This window comes from Scyliorhinus torazame, chromosome 2 (assembly GCF_047496885.1).
Source record: "Scyliorhinus torazame isolate Kashiwa2021f chromosome 2, sScyTor2.1, whole genome shotgun sequence".
In the NCBI taxonomy this organism is placed as follows: domain Eukaryota; kingdom Metazoa; phylum Chordata; class Chondrichthyes; order Carcharhiniformes; family Scyliorhinidae; genus Scyliorhinus; species Scyliorhinus torazame.
Window position 1 is genome coordinate 30,864,709 of NC_092708.1, and position 20,934 is coordinate 30,885,642.

At 52.8% G+C, this 20,934-nt stretch overlaps 1 protein-coding gene across 2 annotated transcripts in view; it reads left to right on the forward strand.

Moving 5' to 3' along the window:
• The window catches only part of LOC140387024 (contactin-associated protein-like 5), a 1,394,308-nt gene that overhangs the window by 581,137 nt on the left and 792,237 nt on the right, over nt 1-20,934 (forward strand). For both annotated transcript variants that reach the window (XM_072470006.1, XM_072470014.1), the window contains exon 4: nt 17,195-17,342. In XM_072470006.1, coding sequence (XP_072326107.1) covers nt 17,195-17,342 — 148 coding nt within the window. The remainder of the gene's footprint in view (nt 1-17,194; nt 17,343-20,934) is intronic.

The following is a 20,934-nucleotide window of genomic DNA, read 5'->3' on the forward strand; positions in this document are numbered from 1 at the left end:
AGCTGCTATGTTGATGGGGTGTTGATTGGATTCTGCTCTGGTGGAGGCAAAGTCATTTACATCTGCATGGGGCTATGACCATCCCATTGTCCTGCTTGCAGGCAGGCCCCTTACAGCATTACCATGCCCCTTTGTCTCTGTGTTTAATCTTATCTAGTTGTCTGGCTCCTTCTTCCTTGTAGCTTCTGGGGGGGGTTTGTAAATACCTATGCCCCTACTCAGCTCAGCGGACCAAGCCTGCTGGGAAATTTGGTTACGTTCCTTTGGCTGAAAAGTGTCCAGTTTAGTCTCTGGGTTTTATTCTTGGGCAGTCCAAAAAGGGCTGAATTGCCCGAAAACCTTACAGATGCCCCTTCGATACGTCCCTACCTGCTTGGACCGTATCGACACAGGTGAAGGGCAATCATTTCCTTTTGTGTGGACCGTAGGCCCCCCCTCAACAACATGCGAAACTACAAGTCCCAAGACAGTTCCCTTAATCTAGGTTACCCCTAATTTCATTGAAAGGGAAAGACAAGACCATACTTAATTTAAACACACAGTAACATACACACATTTCACCGGAACCCCAAACGTAAGGGTCCCTGTACATATATCACAATCAAATAACTGAAACCCGCGAATCCATACAACTATTTACATTTGAATCTCTTTATTTTACTAAGGATCCTCTTTTCTGGGCTGCACTTCGCTTCTTCCCGTTGAAGGCTCTTCATTTTTCCTCCGTCGTCGATACCTGCAGCTGAGGGGTTCAGTCCAACTGAGGCGACAGCATAATGTACCCCCTGGTACAACATTTTCTTTGTGGGGACAAACACTAAACCATTCTCAGGCCCCCCTGGTGGTGATCGGACAGTTGTGAGGGTCGATTGGTTGGGCTGTGGGCAGGGGTCGCTTTACCTGAACCAGCAGTTCGGTAGCTTTTACAGTCATCCCTTCCCTGGGCGTTACACATCCCTCCCCACTGCGGTCAATTCATCCCGTTCCCTGGGTTCTGCCACCACCTAACAAAAGTGATCGATGCCCCTTGTGGACATGCCTTGGTAGACCCCCATAAACACAAATAAATGCCCTGGTCAGAAGCCCACCACTTATCCCAGCAAACGGTGATCCTACCCGGTGACCCCGTGATGGTCCGGTAGGTGTTGTTGTCCAGGCGTTCCCAGTCCGAGGACCGATCCCTCATGTCCAGGCTCAGCTTCCTGAGCCACCACCATCTCCCCAAAGGAACGTCCCCCTTACAGGTTAGACACACCCGCCTGCCCTCAGTCACCCTAACCCGGTCAGTCGCCACCTGTACCTCCTCGCAGAGTACAGAGGCCTCTCCATAGGTGAAGCTCTGGTGGCTGGAGTACCTGGTCGAGTTCGACCCCAGCCACCCAGGCCACCTCCCCAGGTGGGAGTAGCGGGTCTGCTCTGTGGCCACCTGGTCTCCCTGTCCGGTAGTGACAAGAGGGGCTCTGCCGCCAGAGCACCCATAGACGAAGGACTCTTCTGTCTCGCCTCTGCGGAGTTCTCCCGGTCCCACCATCGCCAAGATCATCAGCAAGCTCCACATCGTCGGGTGCCCCATCTGTAAAACAGACAAAACACATCCTTGCCTCTACAGACCTACCTACCTTAAAGTGCATGGGTTCTATCCAGCGGCAGCAGCAGCTTCCGCTTTGAAGTTGTGAAATCAACATGAAATTGCCGCAGCCTGTCTGTGGTTCTGTGTCCACAGCCCGGCTCCACCAGGGTCCTAGTGCCTGCTGCTATCCGGCGGCAGCAGCAGCTCCCGCTTTGAAGTTGCCGCAGCCTGTCTGTGGTTCTGTGTCCACAGCCCGGCTCCACCAGGGTCCTAGTGCCTGCTGCTCCATCATTATACCCTGCCGTTTATCCCTAACCGGAAGCCTGAGGCTTATATCACACAGATATCCAGACCCCTACCAATGCCCAGGTGATTCTCTCTCTTGCCGGTGGTGCAACACCCACCCGGTTCCTACTTCGCTGGAGTAGCTTTCCCAAGAGAGAGAATAGGACACTGCTGTTTATTACCTAACCAGCAGCCTGTCCTGAGTGAATCGCTCAAGATGACCCTAGATTCTTGAACCCGGAATTAAGGTGAGGAATATCTTAACAATGACTTGGTCAGAGATCGCTGGTGAGAGATTGAAGAATTTAAACAACTCCAATTATCAGCAAATCAAGGTTTATTGCAAAACCCAGGTCAAAATCATCAAACAGAAGAAATTATAATAAAATCTTAAACTCTAACACAAACTAAGTCTATTCAGAAAGTACTATAACGGACACAACGAAAAATCTTATTGTTACACAGTTTTAGCAATGACACAGAACACAAATCAAGTCCCCTTCCCCAAAGCCTCAACCACTATCAAAGTCAAGGGAGTTTCGCAAGCTGCTGCAGGGTACTTACAGTCACAGGCTGCAGAGGTCAAGTCAAAGGTGGAGAGGTCGAGCCAAGAGACCCTCAATCGAAACACAGCCCCTTTTATATTGTTTTACCTGGCTTTTTCCTGTGTTCGGCCAGCCCCTTTTGCATTGAATCCATAAGGTTTAAAGTTCCCGCTGGTCCTGCCCCCTTTGAGCCGGTCAGACCTGTCGAGATGGGAGTACCTCCCCTAGGTCCGCCTCCAGTCTGCTTTTCGAGATAACGAGGTTGAGCTCCCTTGTGAAGATTTTCAAAGTCTTCCATCTGCTCCGGAGATAGCTGCTATGTTGATGGGGTGTTGATTGGATTCTGCTCTGGTGGAGGCAAAGTCATTTACATCTGCATGGGGCTATGACCATTCCATTGTCCTGCTTGCAGGCAGGCCCCTTACAGCATTACCATGCCCCTTTGTCTCTGTGTTTAATCTTATCTAGTTGTCTGGCTCCTTCTTCCTTGTAGCTCCTGGGGGGGGGTTTGTAAATACCTATGCCCCTACTCAGCTCAGCGGACCAAGCCTGCTGGGAAATTTGGTTACGTTCCTTTGGCTGAAAAGTGTCCAGTTTAGTCTCTGGGTTTTATTCTTGGGCAGTCCAAAAAGGGCCGAATTGCCCGAAAACCTTACAACGTGGAGGATGTGCAGACTCCGCACAGACAGTGACCCAAGCCGGAATCGAACCTGGGACCCTGGAGCTGTGAAGCAATTGTGCTATCCACAATGCTACCGTGCTGCCCCCGCGGCCCCGATCCTAGCCCATTGTCAGTGCCTGAATCGGTCGGGATCGAGGCCGTTTCGCGCCGTCGTGAACCTCGACGGCGTTCACGACGGCGCGGCCACTTCGGCGCGGGTGTGGAGAATCCCGCCCAATGTGTTTGACTCCGAACTGCCCTCTAAATTGGCCTAGCAGTCCAATCAGTTGTACCAAATCACGACAGACAAGGGACAATAGTGGTTCAAGGAAGCTTCTCGTCATTATCTTAGACATAGACATAGAATTTACAGTGCAGAAGGAGGCCATTCGGCCTATCAAATCTGCACCACCTCTTGGAAAGAGCACCTCAAACCTCCACCCTATCCCCTGAACCCAGTAGCCCCACCTATCCTTTTTAGCCATAGTCTCCACTATGGCGGAGGCGGAAGAGACCACCTCCACTGCACATGCGCGGGGATGCCGTGAGCGCCCGCTGAAGCTCCCGCGCATGCGCGCACGGCAAAGTCAGTTTTGCGCCAGCTGGCGGGGCACCAAAGGCCTTTCCCGCCAGCTGGCGGGATGGAAATCAGTCCGGCACGGGCCTAGCCCCTCAAGGTTAGGGCTCGGCCCCTCAAGATGCGGAGGATTCCGCACCTGTGGGGCAGCGCGATGCCGGACTGATTTGCGCCGTTTTTGGCGCCGGTCAGCGGACATCGCGCAAATTGCGGAGAATCCCGCCCCAGACCAGTTACATTGGGCGAAATTCTCCGTTATCGGCGGAAACTCCGCCGATCGGCGCAAAAAACGGCGCAAATCCCACTTGCGTCACGTCATAAAAATGGGCCGATAGTCTGCGGCCCGAAATGGGCTAGCAGCGACGTAACGGGATCCGCGCTTGCGCAGTGGTTCACGCCGTGCAGCGTCATACGCGCTGCACGGCGTGACGGCTCATAAGGCCGCGCAGCTCCCCCCCACCCGACCGGAACAGCCGACCGCAACACCCGACTTGATGGCTGGCCGTCGCTCAGCCCCGAGGTTCGAGTCACGCGATGTGGAGGCGCTCCGGGATGCGGTGGAGCAGAGGAGGGACGCCCTGTATCCCGGGCACGGCCGCAGAGTTGCCCCATGCCACAGCCGGCGTTTGTGGAGGGAGGTGGCAGAGGCCGTCACCGCTGTGGCCCTGACACCACGGACAGGCACCCAGTGCCACAAGAAGGTGAACGACCTCGTCAGAGCAGGCAGGGTGAGCGTCCCCCATATCCCCTCTCCCCCAAATTCCCCCCTCCCCCATATCCCCCCCTCCCCCATATCCCCCCCTCCCCCATATCCCCCATATCCCCCCTCCCCCATATCCCCCATATCCCCCCTCCCCCATATCCCCCCCTCCCCCATATCCCCCCTCCCACATATCCCCCATATTCCCCCCTCCCCCATATCCCCCATATCCCCCATATCCCCCCTCCCCCATATCCCCCCTCCCCCATATCCCCCCTCCCCCATATCCCCCCTCCCCCATATCCCCCATATCCCCCCTCCCCCATATCCCCCCCTCCCCCATATCCCCCATATCCCCCCTCCCCCATATTCCCCATATCCCCCCTCCCCCATATCCCCCCTCCCCCATATCCCCCATATCCCCCTCCCCCATATTCCCCATATCCCCCCCTCCCCCATATCCCCCCTCCCCCATATCCCCCCCTCCCCCATATCCCCCCTCCCCCATATTCCCCATATCCCCCCCTCCCCCATATCCCCCCTCCCCCATATCCCCCATATCCCCCCCTCCCCCATATTCCCCATATCCCCCCTCCCCCATATCCCCCCTCCCCCATATTCCCCATATCCCCCCCTCCCCCATATCCCCCCTCCCCCATATCCCCCATATCCCCCCTCCCCCATATTCCCCATATCCCCCCTCCCCCATATTCCCCATATCCCCCCTCCCCCATATCCCCCCTCCCACATATCCCCCATATTCCCCCCTCCCCCATATCCCCCATATCCCCCCTCCCCCATAACCCCCATATCCCCCCTCCCCCATATCCCCCATATCCCCCCTCCCCCATATCCCCCATATCCCCCCTCCCCATATCCCCCATATCCCCCCTCCCCCATATCCCCCATATCCCCCCTCCCCCATATCCCCCATATCCCCAAGTGAATCCAGCCCTAACCTTAACCTCTGCAATGCACGCGCAACCGATGGCGTGCATTCATATACCTGCCTAACACTGTTGCCTTTTACCCCTGCCACCACCCCCCCCCCAAGGAGAAGCGCGCACACAACAATAGGGAGCATGTGAGGACTGGAGGAGGGCCCGCTGATGAGAGGCCACTGACCGTACACGAGGAAAGGGCCCTGGAACTGGCTGGCGGACCTGACGACCGGGAGGTTGCTGATGCAGAGGTCGGGGCCCCACGAGCAAGTGAGCCACCAACAGCCCGTCCCCATATCCCCCCTCCCCTATATCCCCCTCTCCCGTATCACCTGATCACTGCCTGATGTCTAACCATGCATGCTTCATTGTGTATCGCAGGACCAAACGTCCAGGCACCCATCCCCGCAGATGCAGACCGCCCGCAGGATGCCCCTCCGAGACCACGGGAGACGGAGAGACCCGCACCCTCCAGCATGCGACGCCCGCAGGATGCCCCTCCGAGACCACGGGTGACGGAGAGACCCGCACCCTCCAGCATGCGACGCCCGCAGGATGCCCCTCGGAGACCACGGGAGACGGAGAGACCCGCACCCTCCAGCATGCGACGCCCGCAGGATGCCCCTCGGAGACCACGGGAGACGGAGAGACCCGAACCCTCCAGCATGCGACGCCCGCAGGATGCCCCTCGGAGACCACGGGAGACGGAGAGACCCGAACCCTCCAGCATGCGACGCCCGCAGGATGCCCCTCGGAGACCACGGGAGACGGAGAGACCTGGAGCAACAGGGAGACGACACCCCCGTCACGTGCGGGAGCGACCACCCAGCGATGAGGGGGGCAGCCACAGGCCCCCGTCACATCCGAGCCAGGACACCACTACCCAGGACACCACTATCCAGGACACCCCTACCCGGGACACCACTACCCAGGACACCCCTACCCGGGACAGCACTACCCGGGACAGCACTACCCAGGACACCCCTACCCGGGAAGACGAAATACCGGACAGTGACTCAGAGTGGATGGGTGGAGACGAACCCCCACCCCAAAGTGCCATGGACTCAGAGTGGGACGAAGAGCACGACACAACGCCACTGCTGTCACCAACACCCTCCACCATCGCAGAAACACTCACCACGGTTGGGCACTTTAGTGATGAGGCGTCTGGTACACTCACTGGTGCGCACAACACAGCCGTCCCGGTACAGCAGGTGGAGGTAGGAGCAGCAGAGGGACCGGGCGGTCGGAGGGCAGCCCAGGCCAAGCGAACATCTGCCGCCCAGATGGATCCCGGGTTCCTGCAGTTACCACACCCACACATAGATCCGATGCAACCACCGACACGGAGACGAGCGAATAGGGTGACGGGTGGCTTGCGGCGGCTGCGGTCGCAGGTGGAGGAGTCCACCCGCGTCCAGGAGCTGGGAGTGGTCCCGGTCATGCGTGCCACCCAGGCTGACACCACACGGGTGGCGTCCGCGGTGGAGGCAATGGGTGCGACGGTGTCAGACATGGGGAACGGTTTGCGAGGCCTGGGGCCTTCCGTGCAGGCGGCGTCTGTGGCCCAGGAAATGGCTGCCCTCTCACAGGAGGCCATGAGCCAGTGCCAGCGCCAGATGGCAGAGGCGCTCAACGCCATAGCCCAGTCTCAGCAGGCCATGGCCCAGTCTCAGCAGGCCATAGCCCAGTCTCTGCAGGCCATGGCCCAGTCTCTGCAGGCCATGGCCCAGTCTCAGCAGGCCATCGCTGAGGGCATCGGCGCCAGTGGCCATGTGCGAGCTGGCGTCGCACTGTCGCAGACAGGGTTCGACAACCCCCTGGGCTCCATGGCTGCAAACCTGCAGACCCCTGTCGATACCAGCACGGGCCTCCAGGACTGGCAGCGCCAGATGTCGGGGGCGCGTCGGATGGCCAGTCCGTTCGCATCCCCCACCCATGTAGAGGCCTGGGGGCCATCGGGCACCCTGAGGGAGGAGGAGGTGGTGTGGTCCGTCCCGGCTCCCTCTGTAGGGGAGGTCCCGGTACACCGCGACACCTCGGACTCCCCCCCTTCCGTCCCAGGTGCATCGGGTGGGCAACGGGCAGGACAGGCTGGCAGCTCGCCATCCCAGTCGCCCGGGCCGCAGCCTGGCCCATCTAGGCCAGGATGCCCCAGGAAACGGCCGCCAAAGGGATCCAGTGTCAGAGGGCAGGAATCACAGGAGTCCACCTCCAGTTCTGCTGTACCGTCTGGGGAACCACGTAGACGTAGTCAATGGTCCCGTAAGGCCAAACAATTAGACACTGAGTAAGTTGGCACGGGTGCAGGGCACAGATGAGTTTTAGGCGCTAGGGCACGTGCATGAACTCCTTTGGTTATTAAAGTCAATGTTACACCTACCGAAGCTGCCTTTGTGCTCTGTCCAAAGTGTGCGGGGGTGTCATGTACGTTGAGCGCAAGTGTGTGTGTGAGGGGTGGTCTTACCTCAGCCCCAGGTGAGTCTGCCCCCTTCCCCCTGGGCCGCCATCAACATCCCCCGGGCAGAGGACGGGACCGTGCGCTGCAGTGTCACAGCCGCATGCAGGGATGGTCCGGGTGGATGGTGGTACTGTGGCCATGGGTCAGACATAGTCCAACGATGTAGAGCCAGGAGCTCATCGGAGGCGGGCTGTCATCATTCTCCATGGCCTGCGATAGACACGCGTCCACCCGCAACTGGGTGAGCCCGGCCCGTTGTGCCGCCGGTGGATCGGCAATTGGGAGTGGGGGGGGTGGTGTGCATGCGGGTGGGGTGTGTGGGGTTGGGGAGGGGGGTGATGGTGCTGGGTGGATGGATGGGTGGGGGGTGTGGGTGGTCGGCTGTTGTCATGGTGTGCGGTCTGTGGCCATACTACCCAATTCCCACGCCCATCTAGTCAGTGAAGCGGGCGTCTATCAGTCTGTCCCGTGCCCGCTGGGCCAGCCGGTAACGGTGGACAGCCACCCGTCTGTGTCTACCCCGTCTGCCCTGACCATTGCCCCCATCCCCCTCATCTGGGGAGGACTGGGCCTCTTCCTGCTGCTCCTCCACTCCGCCCTCCTCTGCCTGCGGCACATCGCCCCTCTGCTGGGCTATGTTGTGCAGGACGCAGCACACCACAATGATGCGGCCGACCCTATCTGACCGATACTGGAGGGCGCCCCCAGAGAGGTCCAGGCACCTGAAACGCATCTTCAGCACGCCAAAGCACCTCTCGATCACTCCCCTTGTCGCTACATGTGCATCATTGTAGCGGTTCTCCGCCTCATTGCGTGGCCTCCGTATAGGCGTCATCAGCCACGATCGCAATGGGTAGCCCCTGTCGCCCAGCAACCAGCCCCTCAGCCGGGGATGGCGTCCCTCGTACATGCCGGGGATGGATGACCGCGACAACACGAATGAGTCGTGTACACTGCCTGGGTAACGGGCGCAGACGTGCAGGATCATCATGCGGTGGTCGCAGACCACCTGTACGTTCATCGAATAGGTCCCCTTCCTATTAGTGAACACGGCCCTGTTATCTGCAGGTGGCCGCACGGCGACGTGCATCCCATCAATCGCGCCCTGGACCATGGGGAACCCGGCAATGGCAGAGAAGCCCACGGCCCGGGCATCTTGGCTGGCCCGGTCCACGGGGAAGCGGATGTAGCGGTGCGCCATGGCATAAAGGGCATCTGTCACTGCCCGGATGCACCGATGCACCGATGTCTGCGATATGCCGGACAGGTCCCCACTCGGTGCCTGGAATGACCCCGTTGCATAAAAGTTCAGGGCCACCGTAACCTTGACGGACACGGGGAGAGGGTGTCCCCCGCCAGTGCCACGCGGTGACAGGTGTGCCAGCAGGTGGCAGATGTGTGCCACGGTTTCCCGGCTCATCCGGAGTCTCCTCCTGCATTCCCGGTCCGTGAGGTCCTGGTATGACTGCCGGGGCCGGTACACAAGGGGCGCCCTCGGGTGCCTCCGTTGCCGTGGGGCCGCGACGTCCTCCTCCCCCTCCTCGTCCTGTCGGTCAGGTGTCCCGCCAGCCTGGGCGGCTGCCGCCTGCCCCTCTGCGGCAGCCTGCGCCGCCTCTCTGGCACGCTCCTCCTCCTCCTCCTCCTCCTCCTCATCCAGGGCAACATAGACATGAGCGGCTGCCACCACGGCGGCCAACATCGCTGGATGATCTGAAAACATGACGACCTGGTGGGGGGGAGGGGAACGACGACATGTCATCATTGCCCATATCCCCTCCTCCCCCCAGCCAGGTGGCATGGACCGCATGGGTCCAACTGTTGGAGGCTGGCACCTGGCCAGGTGGACCAACTCATTTGCCCTCCCATCACCCACCCCAGCACGGACCCCCCCCCCCAACCTCCACCCCGGCACGGACCCCCTCCACAACCCCCAACCTCCACCCCGGCACGGACCCCCTCCACAACCCCCAACCTCCACCCCGGCACGGACCCCCTCCCCAACCCCCAAACTCCACCCCGGCACGGACCCCCTCCCGGCACTCCCCCGGAGCCCAGCCTACTCTAACCACCCCCCCCCCCCCCCCGCCGCACACACACACAAGCCGAGACACACCTCTCCTCACGCAATCAGTCTGCGGCCACGCCATTTCCTGCCCAGAGCCAACCCCCCAGGCCGTCACTCACCTCCTCGCTGGTCGGCGTGAGCCTGGAGCACCGGGTCACGCCGATGAAAAGGAGGTTTGATTCACGTCGACGTGAACGGTCATCAAGTCGACGGGACTTCGGCCCATCCGGAAGGGAGAATATCGGCAGGCCGAAAATCGGCTGCCTTGCGCAGACCCGTGACATTCTCCGCGGCAGCGGCGCCATTAACGCCCCGCCGACTTTTCTCCCCTCGGAGACTTCGGCGGGGGCGGGGGCGGGATTCACGGCGGCCAACGGCCATTCTCCGACCCGGCGGGGGGTCGGGGAATGACGCCCATTTTCTTTCTTATTCCTGGGACGAGATTCTCTGACCCACCGCCGGGTCGGAGAATCGCCGGGGGGCGGTGTGAAACCCTCTCCGCCGCTTCGACGCTGGCTGCCGAATTCTCCGGCGCCGGTTTTCGGGCGGAGGCGTGGATCGCCTGCGCCGGTCGGTGGCTGTTGGCAGCGGCCCCCCCGGCAATTCTCCGGGCCCCGATGGGCCTAGCGGCCACTCGTTTTTGGCCTGTCCCGCTGGCGTGAAATGGACATGGTCCATACTGGCGGGATCTGGCTTGTCAGCCGTTTAGCGGAGTCCTCGGGGGGGCGCGGGGGGATCTGGCACTGGCGAGGGGCCCCCACGGTGGCCTGGCCCACGATTGGAGCCCACCGATCTGCGGGCGGGCCTGAGCCGTGGGGGCACTCTTTCCCTCCGCGCCGGCCTCTGTAAGGCTCCGCCTTGCTTGGCGCGGAGAAGAAACACCCTGCGCATGCACAGGAATCATGGCGGCAGTCCTGCGCATGCTCCATCTCGCGGCGGCCAGCGGAGGCCCTTCTGTGCCGGTTGGCATGGCGCCAACCCCTCCAGCGCCGGCCTAGCCCTCGGAAGTGCGGAGGATTCCGCAACTTCCGGGCGGCCTGATGCCGGAGTGGTTCATGCTGCCCTTGGTGCCGGTACTGGCCACCCCGCCAATTGTGGGAGAATCCCTTCCCTGATCTCTACCCATATAGCCTCGCTACCCTCTGAGGTGTCCTCCCACAGAACAGCTTCTCCCTAACCAGCGCAACTCCTCCACCACCTTTTACGTCCCCCTCTATCCCACCTGAAACATCTAAACCCTAGAACGTTTAGCTGCCCATCCTGTCCTTCCCTCAACCAGGTCTCTGTAATGGCAACAACATCATAGTTTCAAGTACTAATCCAAGCTCTAAGTTCATCTGCCTTACCTGTTATACTCCTTGCATTAAAACATATGCACTTCGGGCCACATGTCCCGCTGTTTCAGCAACATCTCCCTGTCTGCTCTTCCTCGTTCTCCCTCAATATTTTCACCTTCCGACCTATTGCTCCGGTACCCACCCCCCTGCCATACTAGTTAAAACCTCCCGTGTGACACCAGCAAACCTCGTGGCCAGGATATTTATGCCTCTCCAGTTTACATGCAACCCGTCTTTCTTATACAGGTCATACCTGCCCCGGAAGAGCTCCCAGTGATCCAGATAACGGAAACCCTCCCTCCTACACCAGCTGTTTAGCCACGTATTTAGCTGCTCTATCTTCCTATTTCTAGCCTCACTGGCACATGGCACAGGGAGTAATCCCGAGATTACAACCCTAGAGGTCCTGACTTTTAACTTTCTGGCTAGCTTCCTGAACTCTGCTGCAGGACCTTATCCCCCTTCCTGCCTCTGTCGTTAGTACCAATACGTACCATGACCACTGCCTGTTTGCCCTCCCCCTTCAGGATGCCCATTACCCGTTCTGAAACACCCTGGACCCTCGCACCAGGGAGGCAACATGCCATCCTGGAGTCTCTTTCACGTCCACAGAAGCACCTATCTGTGCCCCCAAACCACTTATTTTTAAAACAGTGATCCCCAAGTTCCAGATTCTCTGACAAGAGGAAACATCCTCCCCATATACACCCTGTTAATACCCCCCAGGATCAGAAAGGCTTTCATTAAGTCACCTCTAACTCTTCTAAACTCTCATGAACACAAACCTGCTGACCTCTCCAACCTTTCCTCGTAAGACAACCTGTCCATTCTTGGAATTGACCTTCTCTGTCTTTAAAAATTTCAATTGATCCAGGATCCATGGCAATGTAGAGAGTTCACCTGTTTACAACCCTGTGTGTGATGCAGTGCATCCTGATTGCATTCCTGAGGAGTCTAGCTTTAGTTTTAAGATGGTGTCGTGTTGTGCTGGAGTTCCACACCAGGGCAAATATCTATTTTGCATCCACCGTATTGAAATACTTTACTAGTTTGGTTCCTGCAATTCGACTACGTCCTCAAACCTCTAAATTCAAGAGAGTAACGCTGAGTTTATATGATTTCTCCTCATAATTTAACACACAGATGAACTAATTTAATGAGTGATATAAATAACATTCTGTGAGTCCTTTGTGTATAATACTCAACTAGTAAAATAAATCAAATTACGTAAAGATAACTAACTATACAATGTAATAATGAAATAACGTATAACTTCTCTTTCTCTCTCTCTAGCTATTCTATGTCTTGTCTGTTCAGTCTCCTGTAGCACACTCACACAGAAAGAGCGGGAAAGTCTGATAGTGAGACATCTAGGGCGAAATTCTCCTACCCGCCCCGCCACATTTCTGCCCCGACCGGCCGGCGGGAGTCTCCGTAACACCGGCCGGTCAATGGGGTTTCCCATTGTGGGGCAGCCCCACGCCGTCGGGAAACCCCCCACCGCCGGCAAAACGGAGACTCCCGCCGGCGGAGAATGACGCCCCTAGTGTTGAATTGACTGTACTACATTTACATACATTGATTATGTATATTAATATACAGAGATCACTAAATCCCCTTTTTTTTACATTTTCTTGGAAATATTAAAAGAAAATTTAGTTACATATGAAATGCAATGTATACAATGTACAGTAATCACTAGAATCATGAAAAAGTTCAAAGATTCAGACGATTGGGTCTTCTCCTTGTCGATTTTCTTAACCTCAAAGGTGATGAAGAAGTTTTAATGTCTTTGTTGATCATCAAATTTGAATGCATTTGCTGTTCAATTTGTTTTGGGATGTCTGGTTCAAATAAAGATCAGGAAAAATCTTCACAGTATCAGTGACTTGAAGTAGATCTCTTCTATTTCTTCTCAGAATGTTTCCATCTGAAGTTCTTATCAGATAAGATCCTGGAGAAAATTGCCACATTATACGAGCAATGTCAAACCAACCACCTTCAGGAAATCGTAATCTAACAGTAATATCCTCAGATAGAGTAGACAATTCTTTTGAATGTTGATCAAAGTATCTTTTCGGCTTCATTTTCTGTTGTTGAATTTTCTTCACAGTGCAACACTGTGCAGGATCAGGAAAATGTAACTGAGGTAGAGTCGTCCTCGAAATTCTATAGTCTAACATTTGTGATGGAGATAATCCTGTAGATAAAGATGATGTCCTGTAATTGAGCAAAGCTCGATAAAAATCAGATTGTGAATCTTTTGATTTAATAAGTAGCTGTTTCATAATGTGAACACCTTTTTCTGCTTTTCCATTGGACTGTGCAAAATTAGGGCTTGAAGTTACATGTTCAAAATTGTACTCAATGAGAATTCTTGCCATTCATGACTTGAAAAACATGGGCCATTGTCAGACATGACGATACTGGGAACACCATGCCTGGCAAATATTTCCTTGCATGCCTTTATGACAGTACTGGATGTGATGTCGTTCAATTTCACTAGTTCAGGAAAATTGGAAAAACAGTCAATTTCTACGAGATAGTCCTTACCAAATAAGTGAAAAAGATCAACCTTGATCCATGGTGATGTTACAAGATCACGTGGTTGCAGTGGTTCTTTGCATTGATGATTTTGATGTGACTGACGCGTTGAACACGATGATATCATGCCCGGGATTTCATTGTTGATACCTGGCCAATAGATCGATTGTCTGGCACGACATTTACATTTTTCAATCCCTAAATGTCCATCATGAAGTCTAGAGAGCATTTCAGACCTCATGCTTTGTGGAATCACAATGCGATCTTGTCTCAGCAGTATACCACCTACAATAGTTAGTTCTGACTGAATGCATTGGTATTGCAGACAGTTACCTTAAGGCTATCCTTGTTGAAGATGATGTATGACTTTCATCAAAGTAGCATCTTGAAATGAAATGAAATGAAAATCGCTTATTGTCACAAGTTGACTTCAAATTAAATTACTGTGAAAAGCCCCTAGTCGCCACATTCCGGCGCCTGTTCGGGGAGGCTGTTACGGGAATTGAACCGTGCTGCTGGCCTGACTTGGTCTGCTTTCAAAGCCAGCCGGGCATCGCGCCGGCCCAAAGGTGCGGAATGCTCCGCATCTTTGGCGGCCTAGCCCCAACATTGAGGGGCTAGGCCGACGCCGGAGGGATTTCCGCCCCGCCAGCAGGCGGAAATGGCGTTTGTTGCCCCGCCAGCTGGCGCGGAAATGCGGCGCATGCGCGGGAGCGTCAGCGGCCGCTGAAAGTTTCCCGCGCATGCGCAGTGGGGAGAGTCTCTTCCGCCTCGGCCATGGTGGAGGCCGTAGCGGAGGCGGAAGGGAAAGAGTGCCCCCACGGCACAGCCCCGCCCGCGGATCAGTGGGCCCCGATCGCGGGCCAGGCCACCGTGGGGGCACCCCCCGGGGTCAGATCGCCCCGTGCCCCCCCCCAGGACCTCGGAGCCCGCCCATGCCGCCTGGTCCCGCCGGTAAATACCAGCTTTGATTTACGCCGGCGGGACAGGCAATTTATGGGCGGGACTTCGGCCCATCCAGGCCGGAGAATTGAGCGGGGGGTCCCGCCAACCGGCGCGGCCCGAATCCCGCCCAATCTCCGCTACCGGAGACTTCGGCGGGGGTGTGGGCGGGATTCACGGCGGCCAACGGCCATTCTCCGACCCGGCGGGCGGTCGGAGAATGACGCCCCATTTATCGATTCTTCTTGGAGAATTTCAGTGTTGACTAACGTCGGAGAATGGCCGTTGTCTCTTACAAGTGAATTATGTAGATCTGCATAGTTACACGTTTTAGCTAAGGGTTTGAGATCAGTGATGAAATTATTCACCGATTCAGCAACGTTTTGAACTCGTCTGTGAAATTTTAATTTTTCTAAAATTTCATTGCAATGCTCATCGAACTTCGCTATAACTTGATCAAATTTTGTTTTATCTTCACCAGCATTAAAATTAAAGGAATTGAAGATTTTGATTGCTTGCTGTCCTGCCAGGGACACAAGTAAAGCAATTCTTCTAGGTTCTGGTGCAGCACTTAAGTCACTAGCTTCGAAATGGAGTTGAACCTGTTGTTTGAACAATTTCCAATTCAAATTTAAATTACCAATGGTCATGAGATGTCTTGGTGCTTGAACTTGGTCCATTGAAAAGTTGTTTTTGTCGAAGTTGCCGATGTTGCGATGACTTTTGTAGTCGAATAGTTAATTCCAATGTTTTTTTTTTCTTCTGTTTATTTAAATCTTCACTAGTCTTTCTTAAAAGCTTAAATCACTCTGGTACCATGTTATATTACTTTACGTAATATATATACTACTCTTTGAACCAGCCGAGTTGATGAAATAAACAATAGCCTTTTAAAGATGAACAAACTTAATGAGTAACATAAATAATATTCTGTGAGTCTTTTGTACTTAATACTCAACTGGTAAAAGAAATAAACTACAGTAAAGATAACTAACTAACTATACAATGTAACAATGAAATAACGTATAACTTTTCTCTCTCTAGCTAATCTCTGTCTTGTCTGTTCACTCTCCTGAAGCACACTCTCTCAGAGTGAGCGGAAAAGTCGTTCTTATACCATCTGATAGTGAGACATCTAGTATTGAATTGACTGTTCTGCATTTACATACATTGATCATGTATATTAATATACAGAGTGTCATACAAGAGTGCCTTTAAGAAATTGATGTGTAAGCAATGTACCTTTAAGAAAACAGTGATGTCATAGAGTGGGTGGAGCTCAGCTCAGTTCAGCCATTTTGCAGGTTTTTAGTTTCAATTTAAAAAGCAGTGTGTGTCCAGAGAGCTGCAAGAAGAAAGCAAGGTGCTGGAGCTGAAATCAACCAAGCTAATATATCCGTGCCAATCTACAGAAAATATATATGTCCTTTAACCTGATGTGATACTGTTTAAAGGTGTTAAGTCTCTTGGAAGTTATTTACTGTTGCAATATTTTCTGAGTTATCTTTGAAGTAAGGGTTAAGAGATGTTAAGAGATCCAATGTTTATTTAAGATGTTAAGTTGAGTTCATGGAATAAACAGTGTTTTGTGTCTAAAAACCCACATGTCCATAATTGTAATCCCACACCGAGGGAAAAAGCCATGTGCTAGGAAAAGCAACAAATCCATTAAAGGGACAGGTTGGTTGAACTCCATGATACATTTTGGGATTCTGAAAATGCCTCGCCCATAACAAGAGATCACTACATCCATAACCCCTGATCCTCTTTTTAATCAAGAACCTATCTATCTCTGTCTTAATGACACTCAGTGATTTGGCCTCCACAGCCTTCTGCGGCAAACGTTCACCACCCTCTGGCTGAAGAAATTCCTCCTCATCCCTGTTTTAAAGGTCTTCCTTTCAGACTGAGGTTGTGCCCTCTGGTTCTAGTTTTTCCTACAACTGGAAACATCCTCTCCACGTCCACTCTATCCAGGCCTCGCAGTAATCTGTAAGTTTCAATAAGATCCCCCCTCATCCCTCTAAACTCCAACGGGTACAGACCCAGAGTCCTCAACCGTTAAACCCACTCTCCCAGCTAATAGTTACCCTCAATTAACATAATTTACAAAATCAAGATTGCCTGGTCATTCTCACATTGCTGCTTGTGGGAGCTTGCTTTGCACAAAATGGCTGCCATTTTTCATACTTCACAACAGTGGCTACACTTGAAATGCACTTAATTGGCTGCAACGTACTTTGAGATGTCCGATGATTTGAACAGTGTCACATAAATACAAGTCTCCCCATTTTCGTTTTGAATCTTTAAAAAAAGGTGTATTTTCAGGTGTGACGACAATCCATCTTTTTTGGTTCAAATTATAAATAGTTCCAGATTGATCACTCAACTCATCCATGGAAAATCACCATTAATTTCCAGACTGATTACTTTTGTTTTCTGTTTGACCTTGCTGTGAAAGTTGCGTGTGCGCCTTTCAGACTCACTTTGGCTGGTACTGACAGGTTGGTGATCGTTAATAGTGTTATCTCGCTTTGTCCTAACCCTTTGTTTTTTTTCCTTGCAGGCCTTTGTGGGAAACTCTAATGCAGACACTGTTGTACATCACAAGTTGCAGCACTCCATCAAAGCCAGATTCCTTCGCTTTGTTCCTCTTGATTGGAATCCTAACGGAAGGATTGGAATGCGGGTTGAGCTTTACGGCTGTTCTTACCGTGAGTGCCAGCTTCAGAAGTCAAACAGATGTGTATTGACAGCAGGCCCTTCATCATCAATTGCATTGACAAGGCTTGTGCTTCCATTACAACAATAACTTGCGTTCATGTCGTACCTTTTAACGTGATAAAACGTCCCAATCACGGAGCCATTATGAAACAAGATGTTGCACTTAGTCACCTAGGGAGACAAAAGCTTGGTCTAGGTTTTAATTAGTGTCTCAAAAGAACAGATTAGGCCAAAGAGAGAGAGAGCTGAAGGGAAACAATTCCAAGCCTAGGACATGGCACCAATGGTGGAGCCATTAAATTGACAAACATTCAGGAGGCCGGAGTTGGAGGTGCGCGGAAGACTGAAGATCTGCAGGAGAATTGAAAGGAGAGGAGGAGGCCTGGGGGCACCTGGAAAGAAGTATAAGATGAATGTGCTTCTTAACTGGGAGTCAATGTTGGTTCGCAAGCACTGAGCTCATAAGTGAATTGGGTTTAATGTGAGTTAGGAGGTGGGCGGCAGAGTTATGGATGCCCTCACATTTATAGAGGGTAGAATGTGGGCTCGGACCAAAAGTGGGCTGGAATGGTTTCGTCTGTAACCTTGTGGACAACGTTTAAGAGATAATCCACTTGAAGATGATTAAAGGCATTGATAAGGTAGGTATGCAGCAGAATGCTCCGTCGACAGGGTCCTCCACTCTGCCAGCAGCGCCCCCACACCCACGGGCGTCCCAACAACGTGGGCTGGCCACAATGGGGCATCCCATTGGCCGGCTGCTGGAACGGAGGATCTCGCTGCTGGCGAGGGCGTGCGGCGCAGGAAAACGCGGCTGGTGGACCGGAGAATCCCGCCATGGTATTTTCACTTGCGGGGAGTCCGAATCCTTCCGTTTTAAAGTTAGACCATTCAGGGGGTGATATCAGAAAACAGTTCTTCACGCAAAAGCAGATGGAAATCTTGAACTCTCTGCCTTCCAAAATCTTTAGAGGCTGGGGGTAAATGGAAGATTTCAAAACTGAGATTGATAGACTTTAGTTCGGCAAATGTTCCAGGATCAAGTTGAGGAGATGGACATCAGATGCAGGTGAGGCAAAAGAGGTGGGCTCAAGGGGTTAAATGGGTTCCTTCAGCACCGATGCTCTTGTCATTAACTCTTCCCCAGTGAAAGGTATTTCCATTTGTTTCTTCAAGGGTGTCCTCAAAGCTGTTTCCTGTTATCCTGCAAGTATCTGATTAAAAAAAAAAGGGCTCAGAATAAATCTTTTTAAGAGGTAATTGAAAAGCAGTTGCTAATATCATCTCTGATGGAATCAAATACGTTCTTTAATGAAGGTCACAGAAAAATCAACGATTCTTTCTTATCGGTCTGGGTGCGAGTGCCAGAATTATAGTCACAAAGGATTTGGGATAATCCCGTCACCAACATTACTTCAGGGTGATATCTTCATTCATTTGCTAATTTCAAACAGCAGAGAAATAGACAAAAGTGAAGAGCAGTTTGTTAACTTTTTTACACATGTACTGACAGGGGGGATAATCTGATTTTGACTGGAGCTAAAATACATTGTGTAATCCTTACCATCACATCAAAAAGTACATCCTAAGGAATGACTCATTACACATTCCTGGGCATCGGGAACTTTCTCCTCTTTGCCAGATGTTTCAAACTTCCCTCCCCTTTGTTACTCTGTTGTAACCATGGGCTGCACGGTGGCACAGTGATTAGCACTGCCGCCTCAAAGCGCCAGGTGTTCGGGTTCAATTCCAACCTTGAGAGACTGTGTGGAGTTTGCACATTCTCCCCGTGTCTGCGTGGATTTCCTTCGGGTGCTCCGGTTTCATTCCACAGTCAAAAGATGTGCATTGGTGGATTGGTCATTGTAAATTGTCCTTTAGTGTCCAAATGTTCGATGTTCGGTGGGGTTATGGGATTACAGGGATAGGGCAGATGAGTGGACCTAATTAGGGTGCTCTTTCAGAGGGTTGGTCTCCTTCTGCACTGTAGGGATTCTATAATATCCTCAAGAACTAACTTTTTATAAATAAATCCTATTACTGCTACCATTGACAGTAATGGTGCCTTACATCATTCATCTTCGTGGCAAATCTCTGAGGCCAAAGCAGACTGTTTACAATGAAGGGCTGGTTTAGCACACTGGGCTAAATCGCTGGCTTTTAAAGCAGACCAAGGCAGGCCAGCAGCACAGTTCAATTCCCGTACCAGCCTCCCCGAACAGGCGCCGGAATGTGGCGACTAGGGGCTTTTCACAGTAACTTCGTTGAAGCCTACTTGTGACAAGAAGCGATTTTCATTTCATTTCATTTTTCATATATTTCCAAGTCAGGACTTGAGTGATTTGGAGGGGAACCTCCAGATGTGGTGTTCCCATGTATCTGCTGCCCTTGGCATTCAAAATGGCAGAGGTCATGGGTTTGGAAGGCGCTGCTTAAGGAACCTTGGTGAGTTGCTGAAGTGCATCTTACAGCTGGTAAACACTGCTGCCACTGTGCATCAGTGATTGGATGTCTGTGGAAGGGGTGGCAATGAAATGGGCTGCTTTGTCCTAGAGTTTAACTTCTTGGATTTTGTTTGAGCTGCACTCATCCAGGCAAATGGAGAATATTTCATTTCACTCTTGACTTGTGCCTGTAGATGGTGGAGAGGCTCTGGGGTAGGGGGGGGGCGGTGTCAGGAGGTGAGTTCCCAGCCTTTGGCCTGCTCTGGGAGCCGCAGTATTCATATTTGCTGGTCTATTTCAACTTATTGTCAATGGTAATCCACAGGATGTTGATAGGACGGGATTCAGCGATGCCAATGCTATTGAATGTCAAAGGATGATGGTTAGATTCTCTCTTGTCGGACATGATCATTGCCTGGCACTTGTGTGGCGGGATTCTTGTTTGCCAGTTGTCAGCCTAAGCCTGGATATTATCCAAATCTTGCTGTAGCATTATCCGACTTTAGTTCTGCCTTGGGTTGTCTGCTGCTGATCCCCTCATCCACGGCTAAGTTACCTTAAAACTTGATGATTCCAACAGTGGCTGGCCTCGAAAGAGAAAATGCTGGAAATTCTCTGCAGGTCTGGCAGCTCCTGGAGGGAGAGAAAAGAACTAACGTTTCGAGTCCGATGACTCTTTGTCAAAGCTAACAGACAGAGAATGTGGGGAATATTTATACTGTGGAGTGAGAATGAAAGATGAGTCATAGCCACAGAAACCCAGGGAAATGGGGTGCTAATGGCCACAGAACCCAAGGGGAAAGAGTGCTGATGTCAGTCCCCAGAGAGAACAAAAGGTGTGAGAGGCCAAACAGCAGAGAAACTAACATCAGAGGGTGAACTGTGACATATGCAGATGTGGGAGGTGGGGAAGGAGGAAGCAAAGGGGAGAAGGGGTAAGGAAAGGTGGATAAGATTGTGGCGGGGTTGTATATATATTAAGAAAGAACTAAATGGTAAAAGACAGTTTATATTAAATGGGATGAAAACAAATGGGTCTAGGTGGGGTCGAGCTAATCATCTGAAGTTTTTTGAATTCGATGTTGAGGCCAGAAGGCTGTAGCGTGCCTAACCGGAAGATGAGATGTTGTTCCTCCAG